The sequence below is a fragment of the Clinocottus analis genome, unplaced genomic scaffold, assembly GCF_023055335.1.
Source record: "Clinocottus analis isolate CAN_PGR_092001 unplaced genomic scaffold, fCliAna1.0.p SCAF_7, whole genome shotgun sequence".
Taxonomy (NCBI): domain Eukaryota; kingdom Metazoa; phylum Chordata; class Actinopteri; order Perciformes; family Cottidae; genus Clinocottus; species Clinocottus analis.
The window spans coordinates 12403430-12431312 of NW_027176229.1; the positions used below are offsets into that span (position 1 = coordinate 12403430).

Here is a 27883-nt window from a genome sequence, read left to right on the forward strand (position 1 = left end):
CGGCACTAGAAAACATTTGAAATGGTCCATACAGGGACCGTGTGTTTTTTGTCTTGATGGTCAAATACAGAGCTGGAATAGAAGTGGAAGTTAAATTATCTAAAATCTGCCATAATCAGGTCTGAAACACCATTATACAAAACCAGAGTACGTTGCTGATTGGTCAGTAGAGTCGAGAAGGTGGCGTATACAACATGACGTCTTAGCTTCGGTTGTATAAATAGGATCCTGTGCAAGATTTTCCTGTGACATGACTGCGACTACAGACAACAACTTGCTGCTGATAGGAGTTTGTAAGTAAGATTTCAAACAAACGTATTTGAGTTTTTTGGTGTTACATCAATGATTTTGCAATCGTTATCAATATTTTAATACTACTTTTTTTCTGTTTGCTAAAACTCCAATCACTCCACACCAGAGCACCGGTATGGAGATGTCCAGCGCAACGTAATTATTAGTAATTATAACATTTTAGTTTGACCTTAATCTTCTGATGCATTATTTAATGCAACTTATTAACAGCACAATTACAGTAATTACAAAAATGTAATCACACAACATCAGTTGAATTAAATCCCTTTTTTCTGTCGCAAGTCTGCCACCCATGGTCGGCCTCGGGTCAATGGCCCAGTCAGCAGGACTTGCGGAGATTGCTGTCATGCTGTGCTTGAACCAACGTAAACAACTGTGTCCTCATGTTTGGGTTCCCATCCTGAAGCCCCAGCGCTCCTGCATCCGTCCTCCGGTTTCAGATCAGCTTTCCTCTGACGTTTTAAGCCATGCCTATCTGACCCACCCCCTCCCATCTCCCTTTGATGACATGTATGACAATGATGATGACGTTGTTTTGCTCTCAATCAAGAACAAACACGTGATTTTTGCCGACGCGCAGGGATTGTCTTTAACAGCAGTCCGAGTGTTTTCTGATGAAGAGGAGCAGTCTGACCTCGACCTCCTGCCATCGCTGCAGGGTTTAGGGAGCATGACACAGGATGGCTACAGCTGCACCGTCAGCACCTGCTGCCCAGGAACACGGCTCGTACTGGGCTTCCCACCGCCTTCTGCAGACTTCCAGGCCTTTCGTGCCAAGCTGGCGGAGAGCATGGTTATCCTGGAGAACTCCAGTGTTACTGAACAGGCCCTTCAAGGTACCGTGCGAGTCAGGAACATCAGTTTCCAGAAGGAAGTGCAAATACGCATCACTTTTGACTCATGGCAGAGCTACAGAGACGTGCCCTGTACGTACCTGCAGAAACGCTTCGGAGGGCCTCAGACAGACATCTTTGAATTTGACGTAGCCATTCCTAAAGTGCTAGATGCCAAAAGGAAGATAGAATTCTGTTTAAGTTATTTACCAGGAGGCCATAGCGAGCCTTTTTGGGACAATAACGACAAACAGAATTACAGCATTGCTGTGTGTGTGAGCTCACATCTCTGTTGCGGGAAGAATCTAGGTGAAAGGGCCTGACTTAGTCAAGATAGAAATTATCCAGATTTTTATCAGACAGAAAACATTGAACTTGGGTAAAGATGAGGTGTATATATATATATTTTTTATTACATTTTTTTTTTTCATAATTGTTCATGATAATAGTAAGCGCTTTGTATAAAAAGTCTTTAAAACAGATTGTTGCATTACATTTTCTTTCCTAGTTTTCTCTCACATTCAGTTTTAAATAGGTGAGAGTTTGCTTTTTTAGCACAGTCTCGTGTCATGTCCCACATTCTGGCCACTCGCTAGGGCATGCATTACCAGTGCATGCATTACTGTTGTGCACCAGAGACGGGATCTCTTTCCCTTTAGGCATTTCTGCGATTTCCATATAGGTCAGAGATTATTGGGCAGCGACAAACAGACACTGAAGCTAATCTTAGCTCAGCCCTGTTTACAGAGCAGAGGCTTGCTGTCAGATACTGATTGTAGAGAGCTTTGTGATACAACTTTCTTCCTGTTATGCCCTCCTTTCACTGTCACATTGAAACATATTTCTGAAGAAGTCTGTCCTGCAACATTTAGACACTGAGCTACAATTTCCAAATCATAACTCTACAATGACCACTGAAAACTGCAGTTGAAGTTGCAATGTAGCATTAGATAAAGAACATCTGGCAGCAATTTAGTTTTTAGTGGAATCATGAGTAAATGTAGCAAAATATTTTGTCATGGCCTGGTTGTATCTAACACAAATGTATTCATGAGAAACCACATTAAACAAACAAAACATTTAATCGATCACATCTTAAGAGGAAAAAGAAATTGGAAATAAGGAAAAGATGTATGTGAAAACAGACACAGAGAGCACAGATGGTTCTCAACAAATAAGGAGCAGATATTTTCCAGCAATCTATAGCCTATCATGTCTTCAATTATGTTTTGTTCAGCAGCCATGGACTGACGTTTTCCAGTACCAGCTGTGATCATGAGGAAGTTCTGCAATACACATGGTAATAGTCTTTTACTTAATACTCACTATTCTAGTCCAGGCAGGAGGGAAGAGGGGTAGCAGCATGCACGCACCCCGAGAGGTGGGCGGTTTCCAATGCGTTCTGACCTACTCGTGATGGTCTCAAATGTTTTGTCTTTTGCAACACTGTCTTTCAATATTGCAGACTCACACACTCCGTGGTCTGTCATACATCTCACTCAGCGCCCCACACTGATGTTGCACACTTTGCAGCTCGGGTCTTTCTTGGCGTTGGCTGTTGTCAGACTCATAAGCTGGTGGTGCCCAGTGATCTGCTCCACGCTGCCCTGATCCAAGGAAACCGGCTCTGAGAAAAGCACTTCAAGGATGACATCACTGGCATGGCAGTACAGAGGCTCCTCACCCGGCCTTTGGGGGGCAATGTATGTCAGGAAGGGGTTGGAGGCCAAGTCCAGCAGGGGGAGCCGAGTGCGACAGAAAGTATCTCCCTCTGAGCCAACAGGGGCCAGCACCAGCACCACATAGTGGTAGGCTGTGTACATACAGTAGAAGTCTGCAAAGTACAGGGAGATGTTGGGGTTCAGCAGGTGTCCAGCTGGGATCTGGAAACGCGAGGAGCCGTAAGGGGAGTCTCTGGGAGGGAGGCCTGTATCAAACTCTGTGTTGCAGCTGAAGAAGACTCCCTGCAGTTTGCCATTGATAGGAGAACCATGACTCCCACTGTTGTCTTTCAGGGCTGGCTGCATCAGGCCTCCAAATTCCCTCCTGATCCAAGATATCAAGTAAAAAAAAAGGAGTATTATACTTGACATTTTATACATTTTGGGAAAATCCAATACTATTCTGAAAGCTAATATGAAGCTACAGCGAACAGTCGACTTAGCTTAGCAGAAAGACTGTAAGCAGATAGCTTACTATTCAAACATAACAAAATCCACGTACTAGCACATTTAAGTTTGTTTAAAGGCACAGGATGTAGCATTTAGGGGATCTTTAAATGGAATAGAATATTCACAACTATGCTTTTAGTGTATGATCTAAGAATTGTTGCATTTTCGTAAACTTAGAATGAGACCTTCCTATTTACTGACCATCGCACGCTGCGTTACCTTGGTTTTGCCCTTGCTGGCTCACGTTAGCACCATCTTGGAAAGGACGGAGTTTGCAAACTGGTTTCAGTGGTTTTCAATTTGCATCTCAAAAGCTAGATGCCACCAAATCGTTCCTCACTGTGCCTTTAATCATTTCAAAGCCAATATGTAAAACTGTTGCATTTTCACAGCAGGTAATGTCTTAACTGGGGGCACTGGTGTAGAAACTTCCTGGCTGATGGCACAGTGAGGTGCCATGCAACCAGTGAGCTATAGAGGTAATTGTGTTACCATTGGAGTGTTTCCCCTATGTTTTCAGTCTTTCAGCTTAGCTAAGCGAAAACGAAATGCTTGCGGTGGCTTCCTACTCACCGTACAAACTTGGGAGATGTTTAATTGCCGGTGGAATTGCTTTAAAAATACAATCAAGAGATTAGAATGCAGCACTGACCTGACATGGTCGAAGTAGTCGGTGTGCTGGTTGCGGTAAAACACAGAGAATTTTAGCAGCCTCCCTGCAGAGCCCTTTGCCTTGTCGAGAAGCTGCTGTAAGTGTTCCATGGCATAGTCTGCGAAATGTATTGTGATATTGTATTACTTCACACTCTCATACTGTACACAATACATTATTAGTGTTACAGGCCTGTTATGTCATACCCCCGGTACAGAACTCCACAACCTGGCTCCACTCAGACACCAGGTAATCACCGTCTGGCTGCCGGACTGCAGTTTGTACAGCAACACAGTATAATGTCCGTGGGCTGAGGAACCAGTGTCCCCTCACTGCCATGGGCAGAGGTACAGCCTTGGCCACCAGCTTGGTTGGCACATCCTGGAGGACAAGGATGAAAGGAGTTGACATCAGGGACAGGATGCAACACTAACAGGCCGCTGTGTGTTTCATTTACATTTCAAAACAACAGTAAATGTTATTGTTTCGTCAACCATACCCCTCCATGAAGTTTGCCTTATTAGCATTATATTCCACTTCAAGCCCGAGCTGTTGTAACTAAGATACATCTAATCAAATCAGCAGCTTTGTTTTGGCCATGGCCTCTAAGAAGCACAACTAATTACTAAAGGCTCAGGGGGCCATATATCCATGACAACATCTCTGATGCAAGTTTGTTTGTGCCACTGTTAGTGCACCAGAGAGAGAGCATGTCTTGCACTCAGGAACAACTCTCAGATCTCCCCCTGCTTTGACTTCATAAAAGCACTGAGCTTTTTAAACTGCAATAATACACTATTTTGCATCTGAAATGAACAAAGATCATAAATGTTAGACTTTAGCTACTGAAGCAGTATTTAGATACCAAATTGATCAATCTAATGCCAACAACATTATTAATTTGTTGGCCTATAACTTGTGAAAAAAATATTTTCTTTAACAATATTAAAATCAAGATTAAGAGTCTATATCCATGCTACCGTTTCTGGGAGGCTGGACATACTAAATGCTAACACCAGCATGCAAAATATCTCACAATGACAATGCTAACATGCTGAAGGTAAACTGGTATAATGTTTACTTTGTTCACCATCTTTGTTTAGTATGTGAACATGCTAACATTAGCTATTCAACAACAAACACAAAGTACAGTTGACGCAAATGGGACTTCCATTATTTATGCTGGTATTTGGTCATAATAGTATTGGTAGTAGTATTTACTACTATATTCTTCATCTACCACATTAATTTCCATTAAAAATGTCCCGGCAATCTATTAAAAAATATTTGAATCTGAAACACACAGACAGAATTTGCCATCTCCTGAGCAATGGCGCTTCCATTGATAATAATGAATAGGTATAATCTGTATAACATGTGAAAATATATGTTATACATGAGATCTAGGGTCTGCAGATTGCAAGTAGCTAGTAGCTAAATGCTGTACAAAGCATCTCTTTTCACTGCTGATATGAATATTCCATAAAAAACACATTTATTCCAAAAGAAAAACGTAAACCATTACGCAAGATTGCTGCCTGATATTTGTGGTGTATACAATGTGTTGAATTTGTTAAAAAAAAACTGTTCTGTGCTGCAAATGACTTTGTCAGTTTTGGTCCATTGTAAGAGGATGTAATGAACAAGTGAGTCACTGGCCTGAAGCTGTTGACTGCACTCGGTTTTTCTTATTCGACTGTATTAGAAGTGACTGAAAGGGCGCAACCACTGTTTTCTGTTTTTGGAGTAATGCAGAATATTACAAGGCAGTTAGACACATCTTTAACACTGCTCAACCTTAATAAAATGCATGTTTTCCTGTCTCATTTATACTGTCTGCTGTGATTTGAAGAACACACACAGTGAGAGGTGGACTTCTTCACCAACCCTATGTTGAAGGTTGATTGTTGTGAATCTGCAGTATGAACACAGATGGCATAGAGTTAGACAGATACATCCGGGTAAAGGATAGAGGAAGATACGTAGGGTGGTGCAGCAGTTTCAGATTGTCACACCCTGTGTTTGAAGCGGTTGGGGTCCTTGCTCTCTTTGCGGCTCAGGTCAATGAAGAAGTGTGTTGTTCTGGCACTGTCTTCGGGTGATATATCCCACATGATGCGGAAGGAGTCACAGGTCACCTCACAAATCTGGATGTTGCAGGGGGTGGCGAGAGGGGCGTCCATTTCTGTCACTGCCATTAAACCGAGAGATAAAGGAGGATAATTAGACCAGAGTGCAATCACGGTAAATCGATGCTTGTGAAGGAGGCAACATACGCGAGGAGAGATTATAGCATTGAGATACAAAGTGGACACTGTGCAGCAGAAACGCCACGTCTGAATTTACCTCAGACAGAATCCAATTAACCTGCTCTCTCCCTCCCGCCCTTTCCTCGCCCTCAACTGACATTTCCCATCATTACACAACTGGATACTCCTGCATTTCATAATCCACCGCCAGGAGTCTCCCAGCAACCACACGTCTGCAGCCTGCCTCAATCTTCTGATTCTCAGTGAAGGGGGGGGTCACAAACAAAAACCCTGCTGCACCCGTCAGCAACAATTTCAACAGAATGTCACTTTTTAAACACTTTTGCCTCCTGGCTGAAGTGCACCTCTCATCAAAACAGCTGAGCTGAAAGAAATTCTTGCAGCTTGAAAGAAATCTTGCAGCAGTTTTTACACTGTTTTGGTAGAAAACAGGGGAGATTTAAGTAGCTATCAGCTGCAGGTGATGTACGATCATATTTCCTTTAGTTGCCCATCAGTGATTCGATCCGGACTGCTGCACACAGCCTCGAATGTCAGGCCGGGTGCAATCTATTGGTGAGCCCGTGTCTGTGTTTGATTAACTGTCACCATGCCTGTCATAAACTGATGGTAAGTCTTTGCAGCATGTGCACAACAGTCATCTCCTGTTTGTCGCCATAGTTTGCTTGTCATTTTTCCTTCCATCTTAAATGGTTCATTGCAATCATTTCCTTCTGTGTTGATTGCAGATCTTGTAAAAATCATTTTCTCCTTATTTCTGCAGCATCTCAACACCAGCTTTATTCAAATCGCTCCCACACTGAGAATATGCTAAATCACAGATGTGCCTAAAAATAACTAGAGCAATAGCCCAAACAATTACAACACTCTCCTTTTGTTCCCTGTGTGATCCTACATCTGCCTGGTGTTGTCATAGTCTGACTGAGAAGTCTGTTAAGGTGTTCTCCAGTCAGTGTGATGGACAGGCTGCAGCAGCTCATTAAACCTGCGAACTGTGAAATTTGTGCGATAGCTCGTTCCCGCGGGCTCCAGGGGGACAGGGCTGTTGCATCACGCACGTGTGTTTCCACGCATCCATTTTCCAGCTGCCGTTTTCGTTTCTAAACACGGTGGCTGTTTCAGAGATAGAAACTGGGCCAAGAGGAGATTCTCATAGGACGAGTCGTCAAAGCCCCCCATGTCTTTCTGTATGTGTGTTCTACTTTGGGATTGCACACATGTGAACACAGTTCAAATGCAGGTTTCTAACACACAAACACACAATACTGTCGCCCTGATTTATACGTCAGCTTGTAAAAAAGAAATATGAGACAATTAGCCCTGTTGCAAAACCATCTTTGAAAGCGACGGCTTCAAATCAATCAACCGGGTCTGGTAATTATAACAGTGACTCACATCATAAGTCATAATTCATCTGGAAGCGTGTATTTGGGCTGTTAGTGATCAGTTACATTTCTTTCAGAAATCTAGCTGTTATCTCTGTGAGGCAGCATCATGAAAGCAGCTGCTGCATTCATGCATATGGAGCAGCGAACAGAAAGCAGCGAACAGAAGTCATATTTCTCTCCGAAGAGAACACTTTACACATTTACATGGTGGCACGAGGGAGGGGAAAAGGCAGAATTTCTCATACATGTTTCAACTAAAGAGATTGAAATGACCACAGCACATAATTAAAAACTGCTATATTCAAAGTTCAATAAACACGCTGTTAAACAGAGATATTGTGCGACTAATACTGTTTGAAACAACAAACCCAGTTGCACAATTAAACCAACATTAACATTTAGAAAGAATAGCTTTACATCAATACTGCTGTATAAAATATCCTCACAGTCTCGTATGAAATGGCATTGATCGGTTGTAATAAATGTCCAAACTTGGCAGTAAATGTCATCACACGTGTGTTTATATCAAGGTGTAAATAAAACTCATGTACTAACACCCCAACTACTGTATTTGTCTGACTTTGTGTCTCCTTGAGAAATGCACAAATGAAACACACTAAAAGATTGTCTGATCTCCACAGCTTCACACACTCAGAGTACAATATAAGAGATCTATTTTCGGAGCACTACAATCATCGATAAGTAAGATGATACTTACTCGTCTGAGGCTCAAATTGTGAGATGGTGATGGGAGAAAATTACAGCCGGGTAGAATTTTCCTATCTTCTTTTTCTGCTTTTCTACTTGCCTCCTGCAGTCGATGATATCCCACCAGGAACACTGATTAGGAGGTGAAATGAACACATAGGCTCCTTTCTCAGTCTGTTTCTCTCGTCACACAAACACTCTAACCTCCCCCATCCCCCCCATCCCTCTCCTCCTCCCTCCCTCCCAGATTCATTTTTGCCCTGGGCTCATCAGGATGATGTTTACTTGACTCCTATATGCAGCCACACAGGATAAATTAAACCCTGAACGAATCAAGACATGAGAATGTTCAAAGTGTGACCACAGTGAGCACTCACATAACCTTGTCAGCATCAAGCTCTCGCCAGCCAGTCACACACAACACATCAGCTGCCAGTAAGCCATACCCTGAAGCATTAAATCCACGCACACTAATGTAGACTGACCACTTGCATAAATGTCTCTGCTCAGAGATGGAGACATTATCGACATGAGGGCTGTGAGGGAAAAACATGAACCATTTGTTTACACACTCCACTGGCTGCTGCGCATGCAAAAGAGATTATACTCATGTCCTAGTAAATTACACGGAGCTCCATCAAGACCTCAAAAATATACTTGTGCCAACTGTTATGCCATATGGACTAACTCCACATGGCATCATCCCACAGCCCAACCGGAGGCAAGGGATGTCACTGTGTAAATCCAAGGTAAGCAGATTTCCCTTCATTTTCAGTGGGATGTTTTTGGTTAAACCCCTATGGTTCAACCTCATGAGGACAACTTCATTCAGGATTTCAAAGAGAGATTAAGAGACCCTTCCCAGATTAATGGATATAATCTGCTGCTAAAACAATGGATATGGGTGTACAATAAAGACAAATAACAAAAGGATAAACTCATAGTGTGAGAGCGGTCCTTTCACAAACACATCATATTTGAGTTTTAAAAAATGACAAAGATATATTGCTATAATTCCAAAGACTGTGTGCAGTATTGAAAAGCTTCATTTATTTCCAGTCAGCCACAGAAAAGTGATACCTCAGAGAGTAATTATATTGCAATCATCCATCATTAGTCATACCATGACAGTCTGCCTCGGCCCAAATGACCCTCTGAGCTCCAGAGGTGGGAATAGCTGGTTTGTTATGGGCTGAGCTGTGTGTCTGTTCAGAAGAGAAATTGGCTCCATACATTTCCATAAACCATTTATGATGTCCATAAACAGGAAGATACATTTTGTATTTCAATGGTGCCTAAACATGTGGATAAATCTAAAAGTTTCGTGGAAGCATTCATCACAACCCGCTCCCTGCATCAGGACCCAAACCCCAAGGTGCATGCATTATCAGCAGGACCAGACACACCGACTTGGAGTGACCTGGAGCATTGACAAATAGCCAGAACCACCCTGGAGCAGGGATTTATCTCTCCTTGTTGTTCCTTTGGAAGGTGATCCTCAATCCTACCAGAATTACTTTACAGACATACATGCATAATAATTGCATTTCTTTGCGTCAAATCATGCACAAATGCTGATGTAATATTTAAAGGCATAACATGAGCAACTTATCAATTTCTTTTGATACATAGGGCTTTGCATTACTGGACTTTCAATCGTGATATACATTCAAAAACGTGGTGTACATTCACAAAAGTGACCAATATTGTATACGTCACACATTCATAACTATGCAAATGTTCTGACAATGTAATGATAGTGAAATATATCTACAGTAAATCATAATGATGTTGTGATATGAAACTATATTGTCTTGGTGTTGTAGTTGTAGATATCACCTTGGTGTTATCTCAAATGTTGCTGTTTTGCTTTTCTAAGAGACAGGCATAATTAATGCCTGTGTCGTTGGTCATCATAAGTAAATGACTAAAATGTTTATTGTGTGATGCCAATAGCACCAACTGGTGTTCTTTAACTTTTACAAATCTGGGAAACCAGTTTAAAGAAGAGTATAACTCATTTATTTAAATTTTGTGAATTTAGCTTATGAATACAATATTGTTGTTAGTCTGAAGTGAGCTTAGACCACTATCAATAAATACTAAATACTACCCTACTCTGCTCATTCCTCACCAAACTTCAGGACTTTTGCATATAGAGTTCTTTGTATATGGCAGTGTGTATGTTATTATTGTACTATATAATATTAACTACTGGCAATGTGTGTATGCTATTTTTGTACTGTATACTATCATATATTGGCACTGTGTATTTTATTATTGTACTGTATATTATTATATATTGGCACTGTGCATGTTGTTATTGTACTGCAAATTATTATCAACTACTGTTTCAATATTTTGCCTGACTTTTAATGTGTCAGGTAAGCACTATTTATTCACATTATATTGGTCTAGTGTGTAGCCTTTACTACAGTTGCCTTTGTGTACAGTATATGGCTTGTAGTTGAAGTGTTTTGAGTGCATTAAGTTGTGAGACGTGAGCTAAATTAGCCCACATTATTTGCGTTACACTGACTGCGCAAATCATCACAAATGTTTTTAGATCTCAGAATGTATCGGCAGGGTAAAAAAATAAAGAAAAAAAGAAATTCTCTATAGCTGAGATCACTATAATAATAAGAAGAATAATTTCATACAATAATTGAATGCATTTAAAGATTGATATTCATGCGGGTTTTTCTGCGCAGATTTGATCCACGTGAACTCACAGGGCGATGACGCTGCAGAAGTGTCATGGCGACGTGCATCATGCCGAATCAGAACCAGCTATAGCATAAAATAACTTCTTCTTTCACACGTAAGAACGATATTTTGAATTGGGACATCCGAGTAAAACCTTCCGTAAGTATCTGGAGAAGCATATCGCGTCAACATTTATTCTTGACAACATTCAAAGCGCAGTATTCCTTATGTTGTGTTCTTGTATTCGTGTTTCAATTTGGCCACGTGTTACTGCATTTTTGCCGTTGTTGACGTGATATCGTATCATTCAATATTACTTGATATAAAAAAAAGTGCAACCCTTTCATATATAGAGGTCACTACATTAGACAGCTCCTAAACTGTTGTTTTCTTGTCTATGCATGAGTTCTGATGGCATGGTTGCACATGAACTGCACATGAACCACTAAAGTGAACGCTATTGCATCATCCTAAACACTGATACTCAGTGCTCAGACATTAGGCTCGTTCGTTAGAGCTGCTTCTCGCCTGGACGAGAGCATGCGGCCGCTGCCGGAGGCGTTGACAAAAAACTGCGATCAAGTCGGACAGTTTTCAGCTGCATTCAAAGTATTAACAGGAAGTTACGGAATAAAATACTTCCTGTTAGTTCTGATATGTAGTCTACTTGTAGTTTTCAGTTTACGTTTGAATTTATTCATATGTGATTATAAATATATATTCATGTAGAAATGTGTGTGTAGCTGCATCCTTTGTTGTTTTTATGTATCCCTGTGAAATGCATTACTACTGGTTTTGATGTGTGTTGTATAAATTCCATTTTTGTATTGTAAACCACACAAAATATGTTTATAGATTAAACCTGACACTAATAGTCAACAATCGAGCGTTAAGTATTACAACTACACATACAAATAGGATTTTCGACAACACTTGTTTGCTGTCAAATCTAAGAGCCAATCAGCTCTCTGATGTGGCGACAGCCAGGCGTTTCCCATCATGCAGTGGGCCAGTCAGTTGGGGGAGAGCTGCTGAAGAGCTGCCTCTGAAATCGACGGCCGCCCTGCTCTCGTGAGGGTATCGTTGATCACGTGTGCATGACGTCAGGGCAAGGCAGGAGCAAGTCGGACACAAATCTAACCGGCATGCATTGCACGTCGATCGACGCCGATCGATTCTGCCCAGAACTAGCTTATGTCGAACGAGCCTACTGTAAGTGTTAGATACATTTCTCAAAATCAAGATGGCTGACAGAAGTTCAGAAAGACCCATTCACTCATCAATATCTTGTCAATCCTTCTATGAAAAGAGGTATGACAATGTTTGTGGCATCAGGTGACAACTAAGGAATCATATCATTCATACATCCATTCTAGGATGGCTGATTCAGGCTCTGGCGAGGCCAGTGGCCAACGTGTGCCGACCCCTGGAGGGAGCGGTGTCGGGATGCTAATGGGTCGTCGACCACCCACTGCCATCTCTACTGGCCGTCTCCCCTCAATGCGGTCACGAGACCTCACCCTAGGAGGAGTGAAGAAGGTAATGTGCTGTATCTCACAGTTAGTAAGAATCATTGTTCATAATTGCTTCTCCTTTTCCCCTTTCTTAAGTACTGTTTTTGTATTTTATTTTTTAGAAAACCTTTACACCCAACATTATCGGCAGAAAAGCTAAAGAAGAGTAAGTTCTCAACATTTCAAAAGGAAAAAGTAGATGTCTGGAAAAAAAACATGAATTCAAGTATATTTTTGACTGTTGGACAATCTGTTATGATAGCACAATAACAGATGGCGGGCAGAGGAGAAACAGGAGGGATGTAGGACGAGGTCGGGGTCCGAGAGATAGAGGAAGAGGCCGAGGTCGCCCAGAGGTCATCCAGTCTCACTCTATTTTTGAGCAGGGGCCGGCAGAGATGATGATGAAAAAGAAAGGTAGGAGTTCAGCTGGATGACCACTCACTCTATACTGCTGTACAGTCTATATTACACATGCTTGACTGTGTTATATCTTGGTTCAATTGCATCCCTTTATCATACACAGGTGGTTATGAAAATGAGAGAGAAGCTCCCAGCATGGGACCTTCACCCATCATCAATATTAAAAAGGAAAAGAGAGAAACAGAGGAAGAGACCAAAGAGATACTTGCCAAGCTGGAGCGAGATACTGTAAGTCCCTCGCTTGTCATCTTCATTCAAGTTACTGTGAGGAACTCTCATCTGTCACTGGATTCTACCTAAAATCAGACAAAATCAAGCAGGTTTATTTAGAAACACCTTCAGCTCAGAATCCAGCAGGTGGTTTGTGGCAGCAACCAACCAACCAAACTAGACAGACAGAGAACCAGCTTTGCTGCTGCTTTCAACCTGCAGTCGGCTTTTGTCCGTCGGGGCCACCAAAATTGTCACAAAATTCAAGTTCCATGTAGTTACTTGTGTTTGCATTTTGCTTAAACTCACCTTTTCTTCTCCGTTGCATTCTTTCAGTTTATAGACGACCCATTTCTGAGGAGTGAACGGAGGAGCTGCCCTGTCCAGCTTCCTCTTGCTGTATCGGGATGGGGATTCATGGAGGAATTTAGTAAAGCTACTGTTAAAATTAAGAAGGAAGAAGAGGACGAGGATGACGAACTCATGGAAAATGCAGTTGAAGATGAAAAGATAAAACTAGAAGGTGTTATATCTACGTAGCGGTTTCCAAGTCAGCAGCTTCCAATATATATTTTATGTATTTGTGAAAGCTGGAAATAAATAACATGCATGTTGTCCACACAGCTGCTCTCTCAAAATGCACTTTATCTTCATTTCAGTAAAAAAGGAGACGGAGGAAACCGAAATAAAGAAGTTCGAAGCAGCGTTCAAGCCCCCTCCCCTCCCTGAGCCTGAAGTTCTTTCTGAACTGCTGCAAAGATGGAGTCTGACCAAAGGGGAAGGGCTGTTTTTCATGCAGATGCCTGACTCACTGCCCGGCCAGCCCCCAACTCAGGAGCACAGGCCGGTGAAAACAGAGGTGCAGTCGGAGGACGGACAGTCGGTGCTTCTGAAAACAGAATCTCAGGTGAATATAGTACATGTAAATACACTATCATCTTTGTGTAATGTTTTTAAGCCGTGTTTTGATTTTAATCAGGAGGAGGAAGTTGAAGACAACAGCTGCAATCTAAAAGACCTGCGGGAGGGTCTTATGGGAAAGCTGGTGGTGCGAAAGTCTGGCCGGGTCCAGCTCATGATAGGACAAGTGACACTTGATGTGTCTCTCGGAGCATCATGCGCTTTTCATCAGGTGTGATCCCATTATTGATGTGCCTTTGTCGTCATACCGTATCTTCTTTGATGCAGCGCAAATGGTGTTTTCCAGTGTCTCTTTACAGGCCACTTCTGTTATTTTAGGATAGAATAAATATGTATTTTATATCAAATAATACTATTTCTGACATGCTTTTTTTCTTCTAACCCCGCCCCACATGTCTTCTCAGGAGTTGGTCTCTATTAATTCGGAGGGGAGAACAGGCAACTTGACTGTATTAGGGAATATCAAACACAAGATGGTTTGCTCCCCAGACTTTGAGGCTCTACTGGAGAGCAAGAACTAAATCTCCTGGAAGCACTTGTTGCAGGTTGTGACGTTGACCAAATGTTCACGGTTGGAACTTGACAAAATGTACACGGTTGGAACTTGACATCCTGCTAATTGTGTTTTCAGAGTAGCTATACTATTATATTGAAATACACTCTTTAAAAATATGAAACATAACTGAGGTTTTCTTTTCTTCTGTTGGAATGGGCTTGTTAATTCAGGATTTGAAAGTTCAATGTGTTGCCAAATTTCAGTACTGTTTTCATTTCTCTTTATTTGAGATTATGTGACAAGATTGTACATGGATGTAAATCTGCAAATAAAAAAGTTTTTGTTATACCAGTATTTTCATGTAAAATTCTCAAAAGTGTTTGTTAGCTTAAATTACACCGTGTTTGCACTGAAAGAAGCATTGATGAATTACAATTTAAAAAAATGGGGACATACCTTGTTGCCAACTAAAGATTTCTTGAATTTCAATTTTAGAATCTGCATTCCTTTGCACAATACCTGTAATCCCATTAACTATGTAATTTTGTTTCTTCCTCTTCTTCATTTGAATGCAACCGTTGCAGCAAAATATTTTCCAAATCAGTAGAGTGACTGGCAAAGTTGCTCGTCATATCACATGCACACCCGCTCATCAGAAAATTGCTCTTCAGCGCCCCCCGTCGTCACACATTGTTCACGTATACTTCAATATGTTCCGGCAGTACACCCTTTCGTCCAGCAGGTGTCGCGGTCGAACCGAGTGTGGCGAGCCGAGGGCCCGGTCGTTTCTACTACGTAGCCAGCAGCGAGCCGCCCGTTGTCTACCCATGTTGTTCTCCGGGTGGAGTTTGGCTACAGTCCGCAAGACAAAGACAAGCGAGTCACCAGTGAAGCCTTACTGTACCGGCGCAGGGACGTAACGGGACGACAGGTTAGTTCGCTATGAACCCCAATTAAACAACGGAGTGGTACATGTGAGCTGTCGATTACGGAAAGTAGCCGGTGAGACTCTTAGTACATAGAGCCAAACCAAGCTTGTGACAAAACGGTTGGTTCAGCACTTCGTGTAACGTTAGACCTGGACGGTGCTCTAGAGGGCTGAGCTCGAGCTAGCTGGACAAGGTGGAGCACAAGGGGGGGCGTTAGCTCGGAGGCCACAAGCTAACTGTAGACGCTTAATCTTCCGCGTGGATCAAGAAGTCTCGAGACTAGCTGCGGTCGTCTCTATATGCTAACTGCCTTTGTTGCTGCTAAATCGCCCTCGTTAACGGCTGGTGGCGATGAGCAGAGCTAACCCATGGTGGTGTTCCTCCCGTTAGCACCATCAGGCCGATAACGTTGTCTCTGCTGTGTGGCTGATAACAGTAACGTCATCTTATAAACTTATCTGGCCCTTCGGATACATTACAAGTGTCACCCTGTTCCTAAGATTGGGTTGTCCATTTTAAATGGACACGCGTTCGTGACTTAAGTGTTTGAGTGCATCTCACGACGTTGTGATCGGGTCACGGGAGTCATGTTGCTGTGAGATAGATCCCCCTCATTGTTTGTTTGTACGTCTTTGCAGGTCAGTGTTGCTGCCGAGCCTTCCGATCGTCACCACAAGGGAACCACCTGCTACGCCGAGTTGTTTCATTGTTTACATTTCCGTCACCAGCGGGAGGTGTTGCTCCAAAAGCAAAGGACATCTGCACGTTAAAAAAAGGATCCAGCTTTATTGCAGCTGTTTTTAAATACTTTACATTCCATTTCCTGGGATTGAATTCAACTTAGTTTCAGAAACCGTTCGATGCTGAACATGATGAAATTCATTTATATTGCCCAAGAGGGCATCGTCAAACTGGCCACTTTTACTTGTATTGATTCTCTGTTGAATTTGAGGAGCTCCATCCCCTAGTTATCTTGATGAAGGCCTTTTTCTGACAAAAGACAAGGGCCACTCGGGGCCAGGAGGTGAAGTGCTGTCGGTCTGCTGCCATCTGCTCCACTCATTGATTTCAACAGCTTAATAGATTTCATCGACCCCCAAAACTTAAATTTCACCGCCCCCCAAAACTTCAAGATGGAGCTCTTTTTCAACCCTTTCGACAACTTGGCGTGTATCCTGCTGGGCATCTCCTTCACGGTGTGGTTCACCCTGCTGTTGGTCTTCATAATCGTGCCGGCCATCTTTGGGGTGTCCTTTGGCATCCGACGTCTTTACATGAAAACCTTATTAAAGCTCTTTGAGGTAAGCACTTCCTGCACAATGGCTCACTACTCTCAGTTTATTTAAAGAAATGAGGAAATGTACAGTTTTAACTGTATACACACAATGAAGTGTGTCTCCAGAAGTGTTTGTATTCCTGCCGTTTCAAACACCCCCTTGTTCAACAAACCATTAATGGTAAAACATGTGTCATATCTGTTCTTTAAGGACGCCATGTATTTGCTTTTGCTAAACATTCAGTCTGCCTGATTAATCATTTATAGTTCAACTGTCATGTTTGCTTCAAGGAACCAGTTATATGTACACAATACAACTTTTTGTAGCTGTAGTTTGTTGAGTATGTTTTTAGACAATTGACAGCCTCACATGTGAATTTCAGGAAAACTTTCTAACTGTTGTCTGTGACATGGCCCCGTCAGCTTATAATATGACTGAGATGCAGTTTTAACTTTCTATAAATGAGTTTGAATCTCCAGTGATGTCAGTAATGCATCAAATTCATTATGAAATGAGGCCCAGTTTAAGATTTACCATTGGACTTTAGACGATTATCCAGTTTCTCTTCTTCTGGTTTCTCTCGTTTATTTTCACAAGTAAAGCTGTCATCACTTTCCAGCCTGACCTCTGAGAGCAGGTCTTGTGCCCAAAATAAATGGGCCAGTGGGAGATGGAAGAGATGTTCTCAGCTCAGGATTGCTGTAACTACCAAGAGACATAGGGAAAAGGTCAAGGGACAGATGCAGTATAGACAAACCTGAAGCAATGTTTTTTGGTTTGTACTATTTTAATGCGTCATTGCTTGCAAATGTCTTCATTGCAGCCTTTCTTAAATTTACAAAAAAAATAAATAAATGTTTGTCTCTGACCTCACCTACAGTGGAATTTGTTTTTTGCAATTTGCTCAACTTTAGTTTGTGTTGCTGTGAGCCCATCGGTGTGACAAAGTACTTCTGCTCACATAAGCTTCAGTTTTTTTGTGGTGTAATCTCACACATGTGGCGTATGATACATTGTAAAAACGTCCTCTTTAACATGTGGCTCTGGAGCCACATGCTATCACGATGGATTGGCTTTGTTTTGTTGTTTTGTTCAGTTCCTGTTCTCAGAGCAGCTCTCTGTGCTCCTCCCCTGTTCAGATAAAGAATCTTGTCAACTGCAGCTGCTTGTAAATACGTTGATTTAGTATTTCAGCTTGTCACGAAAATATATTTTTTTAAAGAAGCCAAAAAATTGTTAATATGCTACTAGTAATGTGAGTGCTTATTTGATTTAAGTATTTATGTCTAACATATATTTCCACCAAGTATCACTGCTGTAGGCTAAATGTCATTAGTCTATAAATAATCTGCTTTTGGTGACTGGTGGCTGTCATCGTGTGTCTCTGAAACAGAATTACCCAAAGTCCTCAAAGTAATGTCTGCAGATATATGAAAACAATCTGATTTTGAGATGCGACTGCAAGCAATGTCACGCTTTTTCTTTTCTTGCTTTGCAAGTGCCCCAGGCCAATTTCAATTTCAGTGGTCTCAACTTGCCTGCCATTACTGTTTGAGAATATTGACAATCAGGCTTTCAACTTTCTTTTACTTTATTGTTGTTTATTGCACTGAAATATTGGAAGTCATCATGTGCTGTGGTATGAACTATATTCTGAGAGGGAAACAGTCCATACTTCCCTGATCCCTCCTCTCTTCTTGTTTTACAGCTAGAACACTGTGTACTTTTCCTGCCTCAGTTAGGGATGCACCAATCTGGCCTTTTTTTCAGTCCCGGTAACAGTACAGATAGTTGAGCTTCTGACCCACTATCAGTTATTATTTAATATGCTGTTTGCCTCACTGTGGAAAGTATTTCAACTTAATAAAAACAATTCGAGAACTTGTTCAAACTGATTTATCTGGTTAAAAAAAAGGTCAAATTAAAATACATAAATATGCATTTTGTATAGTATAGGTCAGGATTAGGTTAACTTCTGAGATTTTATAAATCTAGTTTCTTTGTGGAAGTTTTGTACTTGAATGGTTTACAACATTAACAACTACACTCAGAAAGAATAGAGAGAGAACCAAACTTGAGCTGGAAACAGTGGGGACTCTTATTATGACTGACTTGCTGTGAGTTTCTCGAAAGTTACGTTTCAACAGTTTGCTTAAAGCAGCAGCTGGTTGCATGGTGGCTGTTTTCTTCTTTTTAAATGTTTTATGGTGTATTTTTAACTCCCAACAGTTGGTGTGAGCAATTGTTATCATTTAATTTGTTGAGCATGCTGAATTTCTGTGTATTTCTTCACACGTCTCTGTTATAGTGGGCTACGCTAAGGATAGAGAGAGGAGCAAAAGAAAAGAATCACCTCTTGTACAAACCCTACTCAAATGGTAAGTAATGTGCTAACTGTGTGCATGTTCAATCGCTGTATTTGTTTTATAGACAAGTATTTCTGACACCTTTTTCTTTCTGAACTGTTCCAGCCATCATTGCCAAGGAGCCCACCTCCTTGGAGGAGGAGATCAACGAGATCCGGCGGAGCGGCAGCAACAGAGAACTGAACTCAGCCCCGGAGTTTGAGATGTCTGACATCTTTTATTTCGCTCGGCGAGGAGTGGCGAGCATCATGGACGATGAGGTGACCAAGCGGTTCTCTGCTGAGGAGTTGGAGTCCTGGAATCTGCTGACTCGCAGCAACAACAACTTCCACTACATCAGCCTGAGGTTGACCGTCCTATGGGGGCTGGGCCTGCTGATCCGCTACGGCTTCCTGCTACCTCTCAGGTATCATCTGTACCTCCAACATAGACATTGTTTTATACTATATTAGTTACTCTCCGCACTTGTTTTGAGGAAGAGGGAACCTTTTCATTGAGATCGAGCCAATAATTACGTGATACTTGTACACATACTACAGTGTCAGTCATTTATAGCTGCTGTCACTAAACTCTGCTCTTGAATACATCAGCAGCAGAGAATGCCGGTCTTCCACATCAATGGGTTTTGTGTTTTTAACTACCTTCTACTTTTAGTTTGGATTAATAAATACAAATAAATAAAACAATTTGGGTATCAAATTCAAAAACTCATTGCAAAGACCTAATGTATTTAAAAATAAAAATACTGTTTATTTGAGCCGTCGAATGCTACAACCTTGGTACACTGGACAGCATCTTTGTCTGCATCAAATACAAATCGACCCAGTGAGATGGTGTCACTCTGTTTTGAGGAGTCACAGTTGAATAAGAATCATGCCAATGGGTGGTCCAAGAAGTCTGGGAGTTGAAGCAATAACCACAAAAAACTCAAAGCCAGACCGGCTGAAGAGCAAATCCCTGTGCGTGGTCAAAGGAGCGACATGCAATCCCAGCATGCATTAGACAGAAGTAGAAGTAGGGTACAGTGCAGGGCTAACATACACATTTCACAAACAATTTAGTCTGCAAACTAACTATGAACAATTAATATATTTGGGCAAACTGTGTGGGGTTTCTGTCTGCAGTTTGCACTTTATGTGCCAAACAAATGTTGGCACATGCGGTGAGTTGGAGGGAGTTCCTCATTTGAGGTCACAGTGACAGTGGCTCAGAAACAAGCCAGGCTGGCTCACATCCAATTGCCAGTGGGAAAATGAATCAGGCCTCATTCTAGTTTTCCATTCAGTTAATAGATTTTCTCATTGTTGTCTCGTTGAATATTGACCCTTCTCACTCACTATGTTAACCCTCCGCCTGCCTAGGTTTTGTCTAATCCTTGTCCAATTGAATAATCACCTTCTCCAACCTGGATGATTGGTTCATCAGTATAAGTCAGCCTGTTAAACCATCTGCTAATATGCCCTACTGCAAGTTATGGCGTCTCAGTGACACAGGGAGGCAGAGGAGAAGGTGAAAATGTTAATTGATAACCAGAACCTCGCTCCCTCGTGACCTTTACATGTGGAGTGGTTAGAAGGAACCCTTTTATGGATAAACATTGCGTTCTTGCATTTAAATGCCAGTAAATACTAATTAGTTTAAATGTGGAAACACCAAAAGTGGAATCCCTCCAATCCGTGTTTACAGAAGTGATGTTGCTTGTTGAAATATTCCCTGTCGTAGAGTCATGTCTAACCAACCTGTTTGTCTTTCAGGGTAACTCTTGCCTTCACTGGTGTCGGCATGCTTGTGTTCCTCACATGTGTTATTGGGCTGCTGCCAAATGGAAGGTAAGACCGATGAAAAGCTGCTCTGGTTTTAATTCATCAAAAAGAAATCGATTTAGCATCTTGACACACAAACTACATCATACTTTCTTATATCCTCTTCCTGCAGGTTAAAAAACTTTCTCAGTCAGAAAGTTCATTTGATGTGCTACAGAATCTGTGTCAGAGCTCTCACTGCCATTATAACCTACCATGACAGGTAAGGGACCTACGCCCTTGTTACACACCTCTAAGTTATCCGACGAGTAACTTTAATTGGACATGAACCCTTTTATGATTCCTCATAGAACTGTATTATTTGAACACTGCAGTCCTTATCTGAAATATTGTGTAAAAGGGAAGATGACGCACGTGTGTCAGTTGCTTTGATAGGCTCTGAAATACTGTATGCAAACACACAAGACACTCAGGTAATCTAATCAGGTCAAATCATAACATGTGGTAATGATGTCAAGAGAAATAATGGAAGCAATACAATGAGTCATAGAAGCAAGACTGGTTTCCTTAAACCATACACACTGACATTTGTAACACACAGACTTGTATAGTTTTCATATAAACGTATCACATGTAGCCAGTTTTATTGGGACACAGCTCTGCAATGATGGTCACATGCTCACTGGTGTGGAACTAATTACATTTAGCAAACAAAAAAACAACATGGATAAATTGACAAGTAAGGTCAATGGTACAAATACTATTTTGAAATATGATGGGCCAAAGAATTATGCTTTTGGCAAATTCTTTTACCAAGGAAACACACACTTTTAAGAGAACGCATGTCGCAACTCATAGCTTTCCTAATGCCATGATATTTGAGCCGAAGTTACCTTCTAAACTACATTGTTTTTGATTGAAAGTTCTCAATTTATAGGTCTTTTGGAGCCTTCCAGTTCATATTATTTGGCAAACAATAAAAGTATCCGCAGTATATACCTCAGATCTGTGCAACGTAAAACTTAAGGTATAGAGCCTAACACAAATAGCGTCCACTCATACATTTTTATTAATTTTACTTTAGTACTTTTCCAGAATTCTTGAATCATTGGGCAGTCCCAATTGATGTGTGTTGTGTCCTAATTTTACTCAGTTTCTCCAACAAAATGCCACAGAAGATTCTCTCACACATAAATTCATTATCTTCAATTATAACTCCAATTCCCACTTGTTCTTGATGTTTAAGGTATTTTGTGAGTTGTCAGCTATAAACCTTTTGTAGAGCCATGGTTCTTATTTGGAAAGCGGTTTTCTATTTCATTTGGGGTTTTTCTGACCAATTCTTTCTTTAAGACTTTTGATGCAGTGTTTTAATTGAAGATACCTATAAAAGTAATTTGTTGGAAGCATAAACTGTTCTTGAAGTTAAATGTTCCCTCAAGTGATGTGCTCATTGTGCTCGAACTTCTATCAAGTGTGTGTTTATCCGATCATTTTCAGCCGTAGTGATTAGGACATGCTGCTACGGCCATCTTGTTAACTTAAAACACGATGCTTGGAGCCGCTGAATTCACATACAGTAGCTATTGTACAAGCACACGTTTCACTATCCTGAATGGATTTAAGATCGTGCCTCTGTGTTGTGGTGTATGTTGTTGGCTGTGACACTTTATTTAAATATGTCAGTTAAAATTTCAGAGGAACAGTAGATGAACTGGTAAATGGAGCTTGTATAGAGAGGATGGACACATGCAACAGGACGTGCAGGAGGAAGTTGATGCTTTATCTACTTGCCCTTCAACTGTAGTCTAAAACAGCAAGTGTTGTTTTGGTTACAGCAGTGCAGGCTTGACTGAATTTGAAATTTAAAATGTTGAAATAACATCTGAAATTGAGATCAACGACTTTTTGTTTGTGAGATTATAAAATATAACTATAAAATCATCGGTCATGCATGCTATTGAGGTCAAACCCTTTAAAATATCTTATATGGCGTACACCCATATTTAATGGAGAATATAAAACTATTTTGTGTGTCATTTTGTGTACTATCTGCATACTTTGACACACGCTAACATTGTTGCTGTTCATGACAAATAATCCTCCAGGAACTGCATTCATGATACTTAGCCTAACAGCCTTTATGTCTCAACTGTTACAGTGAAAATAAACCCAAGAATGGAGGTATCTGTGTCGCCAACCACACTTCACCTATTGACGTCATCATCCTGGCCAGCGATGGCTGCTATGCTATGGTAATCATTCGGCTGTTTAGCAGGAACCTGCAGAAACATTGACACTAGTCACTTTTTTCGTGCCAGCTGTGTGTAGAAACAAGGCTTGTGCTGTGTTGTCAGGTTGGACAAATTCATGGTGGCTTGATGGGGGTCATTCAGAGATCCATGGTCAAGGCCTGCCCGCACATTTGGTTTGAGCGCTCTGAAGTCAAAGACAGACATCTAGTGGCCAAAAGGTAGCATTACAACCATTGTTTTGTATTGTTGTATTGCATTTTTGCTTTTTTTTCGTTCAGCAAGAGTTGTTGCAAAGTAAAATGTTCATTTTTTTATTCAAATGTAAATCTGTTTGAAATTGTGTAGTGTAACTAATTTTTAATTATAACCTACATGCACCTTGTTTTGCAGATTGAGTGACCATGTAGAAGATAAATCTAAACTGCCTATTCTCATTTTCCCAGAAGGTGAGTTTATTCAATTATCTGGTACATGTATGAGGACCTTCTAAATCACATTTTTATGAATATACTAAAATATATACTAAATGTCTAGGTACCTGCATTAACAACACATCAGTAATGATGTTTAAGAAGGGCAGTTTTGAGATTGGTGCCACAGTCTATCCTGTAGCCATAAAGGTGAGTCTTTTCTTTTCTTCTGTGAGGTGTGTTTTTTTTACCTGCTAAATCAAATTTTACCCTTTAACATTCTTTAACAGTTTGTAAAAAAAATAATACTTGTATCGATCATTCGTTTCTCTGTGTTTCATCCTCACAGTATGACCCCCGATTTGGAGACGCCTTCTGGAATAGCAGCAAGTTTGGAATGGTCAACTACCTGTTGCGGATGATGAGCAGCTGGGCCATCGTCTGCAGTGTGTGGTACCTTCCTCCCATGTCGAGAGAGGTGAGACCCCATGGTTAACTCGAGGCTGCCCTACAAATCATTTTTCTATGATGGATGATCAATCAACATATTAACAGTGCTAATTGTTTTGTTGTATTCAATGAACATTGATTTTTTTCTTTTTTTATATTGTCCATTATGGCTATGTGTTTATTTAGTTGTTATGACCGCCTGTTTGCCTTTGTTTATTTATTTCAATCTTCTCCAACAGGAGGATGAGGATGCTTGCCAGTTTGCCAATCGTGTAAAGGCAGCCATAGCCAGGCAAGGTGGACTGGTCGACCTCCTATGGTAAGAGAACCCACATTTAGTGCAATGTTTTCTGTCTTACACTTACATACTCAAGACGGACAAGGGGTAATGAACACGCTTCAACACACAGGATTACTAATAACCCATTCTTGCAATGTGAAACGATGTTATCAAGGTGTTATAAATAATAAAATCAACAACTGAACCACCAGATTGACACAATTTGAATCTCTCTTATAACATATGGTAAGTCACTGCTATGGTATTTATCACAAACTTTAAAATTTGTATTCAGTCAAATATTCTCATCTTTTGTCTCAATCACTGACAATGACAATGATTTAGAAACAGCTTACACTATGATAGAGCTTTTTTGCAGTTGACATTTTGACTTCTCATGCAAAGGAATCACAGGTGTAGCTAATAAGATTAATTATTGCTGCATTACTCTTTCAGTGTTCTGTTTCCAAGGCCCTGCTTTTGTGTGTGCTGACTTGCGGCATTTAAATCAATCAGCATTATTGTTGCATTACTGGTTACGCCTGTGCCGTGTATTTTTTGCAGTAAGTGTGAGGTTGGCTGTTTAATGTAACTCTATCACATGACCATTGAGATACATTTACTCTCTTTGACAAAGTAAACAAAGAAGTAAAGACTACAAAGTTAGTACAATTATATCGAATTATATTGCAATGGTTGGGGGTGTCTATTTGTATATATTATGTATGTGTGTACTGCATATCAAATCTGTTGTTGTGTCATAAAGTTTGTGACAAAGTGTGTTTGAAATGCCTTTCACTGCTTGGACAGAGGCTAATAAGCAATAGATTATGAGTGAATTGCATAATTGTCGACACTTATTTCCAACTCTTAACTCTTTTGTAGGGATGGAGGATTGAAGCGAGGAAAGGTAAAAGATACCTTTAAAGAAGAGCAGCAGAAGCTGTACAGTAAAATGCTGGTGGGAACCCAAGAGGACCGCAGTCGCTCCTGAAGGACCCGTGTGGAGGTGGACTGGACCAGAGACCCACTTGGGCAGCTCTGACTAAATAGGCAGTCAGCAGCGCTTCCTCTCTATAGGAGCTCTTGGACTGGAAAATCTCCCTCTCTGATGTCTACAGTACTCCATTTGGCTTCCTCGGTCACTGCCTCAGCCAGGCTTGTTCAGTTTGCGTCCTTGTTGCGGGTTATTCTGAGTCTGCTTCCCTTTGTTGGAATAGCTCGTCTGAAGCCCTGCTTGCATTAGAATGAAAATAAGGTGCGCACAGAAGCGGAGCGTTGTCTTCCTTGTAAGCAGTCTTTTGTGGGAAAATTTGTAGTATTATCTATCATTGAGTTACTGTCTGTTTGGTAGTTTCAGCTTTTTTAATTTACTGTCATGTTTGTATCACACTGTGTTAAACTTACAGAGCAGAATATAAATGGGACAGAGTTATTTTAGATAAGAACTAATTTGTTCTAAAGCTAAAACCTGTGACTGAGTTGGAGTTTTGCATGACTGGGTTGTGCCCATGATTTGGGGCTCAATGCCAGATTTTGTTACATTACAGATATTTTTATGGGCTTTTTCCAAGAGAAAAAAAACTTGTATTTTAAGCTTTGTGTTTTACATTAAGACTTGTATCAAAATATGTGGTCACTGTGGGAGTTACATTTCAGATGAGCTCTTTATGTTGTCTGTTTATGTTTCTTCCATGGAATGTGGAAATTCTCACATTGTGAAATGGAAATAGTGCACCCTCAGTTACTCGGATGGAGGTGTATGTATTGATGCAGATATTCCTCAACGTTAAAGCAAATAATGGAGCATAACTGAAGTAAAAGGGTTTAAAGTGCATTCAGAAAGAATGTATTCGGGATGCATTATGAGCATCACAATCGGTTTCCTGACTAAAATATTGTTACGACCATTAGCAGATGCATACTCCTACTAACACACTCCCTAACAGCCATCATGTTCTACGTTGGCTTCCTGCTCATGCAGAGACCATCTTGTCTAATTTATTTTAAGCAAACCCTAAAAGCTATTGTCTTTATCCCCTCCCCCCCTTCTATCTCCATCTGACGGCCTTTTCGAGGAGAGGGCTTCTGTACAGTAGTCTGGGCTCCCTGTTGGGCTGAAATTGAGGAGGTTTCTCCCTGAGGCCCTCGTCCTTCTAGTGTACTGTTATCAGGAAAAGTCATTTGGATTGCGTCAAATCTGTTCATCAAAATAAATGTTCAAGAATGTGACTCAATATTTTTTTTTTATTAGTGCTTCTTCCACTGTTGATCATGTTTATTTTTAATATAGGCACAAGGGAATGGTAAATATACAGCAGTCCCATAACGTGGCTGCAGAATATGTTATATACACTTGAGTAACTTACACCAAATAATATCAGTTATGCAATGTCAAACAAATTCAGTTGTATCCTAAGTATCATATAATATTTAAAGATATGTTTCGTTCACTGGCAAACTTTCTATAATCAAAGCTTTTTTCATTTGTTAGTTTTAGAATTTATTGCTGCTGCTACTCTGTGCTATTCTTGGCAAGCCATGACTCTTCCATGTCATTTTCCAGTGGCCACAAAGCTTCTATAACGCAGTCTAACATGAGGGTTGAAAGATTTATTTTAAACATTGTATATTTTTTATTCATTCCCTTGTGTACAATGTACACAAGATCCAGTCTAAATAACTCTTTCTGGGGTTTTTTGCTGCTGATTCTTTTGCAGCAGCTTTATCCAAACCCTGGCCTCTCCTCATGGCTGCAATAAACAGCCTCGTCTTTTCAGAGAGGTTTCCACTTTAACTCTCTTTGTTTCCAAACGGACATGGCAGCATTCTTTTGCATCTCTGTTGAAATGGTTTCAAATGGATGTGTTGACGTTGGAGAATAAAGCACACAGTGCTCAGGGGAGGAGTGATAGGAAGCAGGGGAAAGAGCTCAAAAGGTTGGCTGTTCAACCATGCCATGGTTGAACAGCTCACTCGCAGCACTATGGAGAGCCAGTGTTTGGCCCCCAGCAAGCTTTGCTTTCCACCGGGATGGAAGTCAGACTGCTGGATGGCACAGATCCATCGACTCCAAATAAGACATTTAATGCTCTTTGCTCCACTGGGTAGAGAAGAGGGTAGCTGTGTTGTTAAATAGTGGGGTGAGACAGGTTGGTCTAAAGAACATGACTGACCTGAAGGTCATGCACGTAAAGCTAGTCCTACTGATAAAGCTTTAAACAAGAGCAGTACATAGGCTGAGCAGTTGTTACAACGTATGCAAATGTGAGAGCAGTAATTACTGATGAGCACACACTGAGGCAAAGGCACACAAAATACTCCTCTTGTTACGTAGTTCTGAGGTTTCCCAATCGTTCAACAGCAAGGCGGGAGAACAATTAAAGTGAAAGCAAACTTGTTAGCGAAAGGATATTTCATTAAAAGAAAACTCATAACTTCCTGTTGAGACTAAACAGAATGAGACTAGTGAGTACAGTCATTTCAGTTGTTGAATGTCCTCTGGTAGTTAAATTATTCAATGTGGTATTTTATATTATCGTACATATT

General features: G+C 40.9%; 4 protein-coding genes across 5 annotated transcripts; 3 read left to right on the top strand and 1 right to left on the bottom strand.

The window, feature by feature from the left end:
• The first annotated feature begins 254 nt into the window (after positions 1-254).
• ppp1r3c2b (protein phosphatase 1 regulatory subunit 3C2, duplicate b) lies at positions 255-1627 on the top strand. Its single transcript, XM_068566664.1, has 3 exons — positions 255-293; positions 419-447; positions 595-1627. Exons 2-3 carry the CDS (start codon positions 428-430, stop codon positions 1466-1468), a joined length of 894 nt encoding a protein of 297 aa, XP_068422765.1. The 5' UTR covers positions 255-293; positions 419-427; the 3' UTR covers positions 1469-1627.
• LOC137779139 (phytanoyl-CoA hydroxylase-interacting protein) lies at positions 1517-8520 on the bottom strand. Its single transcript, XM_068566663.1, has 5 exons — positions 8345-8520; positions 5984-6159; positions 4175-4349; positions 3969-4086; positions 1517-3191 (listed from the first exon to the last, which is right to left on the bottom strand). Coding segments are annotated over exons 1-5 (1017 nt in total). The 5' UTR covers positions 8346-8520; the 3' UTR covers positions 1517-2644.
• Positions 8521-11073: 2553 nt separating this feature from the next.
• polr3d (polymerase (RNA) III (DNA directed) polypeptide D) lies at positions 11074-14938 on the top strand. 2 transcript variants are annotated; one of them, XM_068604675.1, is made up of 9 exons: positions 11074-11199; positions 12417-12579; positions 12677-12720; positions 12817-12971; positions 13081-13205; positions 13524-13710; positions 13847-14094; positions 14167-14319; positions 14513-14937. In XM_068604675.1, exons 2-9 carry the CDS (start codon positions 12418-12420, stop codon positions 14627-14629), a joined length of 1191 nt encoding a protein of 396 aa, XP_068460776.1. In that variant the 5' UTR covers positions 11074-11199; position 12417; the 3' UTR covers positions 14630-14937. The 2 variants fall into 2 exon arrangements, with proteins under 2 accessions (XP_068460776.1, XP_068460777.1); XM_068604676.1 differs by lacking the exon at positions 11074-11199 and adding an exon at positions 12118-12252 and having other exon boundaries at positions 14513-14938.
• A 430-nt stretch (positions 14939-15368) lies between these two features.
• On the top strand, positions 15369-26566 carry LOC137805028 (glycerol-3-phosphate acyltransferase 4-like). The gene is made up of 13 exons (XM_068604674.1): positions 15369-15535; positions 16172-16834; positions 19119-19188; positions 19282-19582; positions 20931-21005; positions 21112-21201; positions 23101-23194; positions 23297-23412; positions 23585-23640; positions 23729-23814; positions 23954-24082; positions 24294-24373; positions 25220-26566. Exons 2-13 carry the CDS (start codon positions 16667-16669, stop codon positions 25326-25328), a joined length of 1374 nt encoding a protein of 457 aa, XP_068460775.1. The 5' UTR covers positions 15369-15535; positions 16172-16666; the 3' UTR covers positions 25329-26566.
• Positions 26567-27883: the final 1317 nt, after the last annotated feature.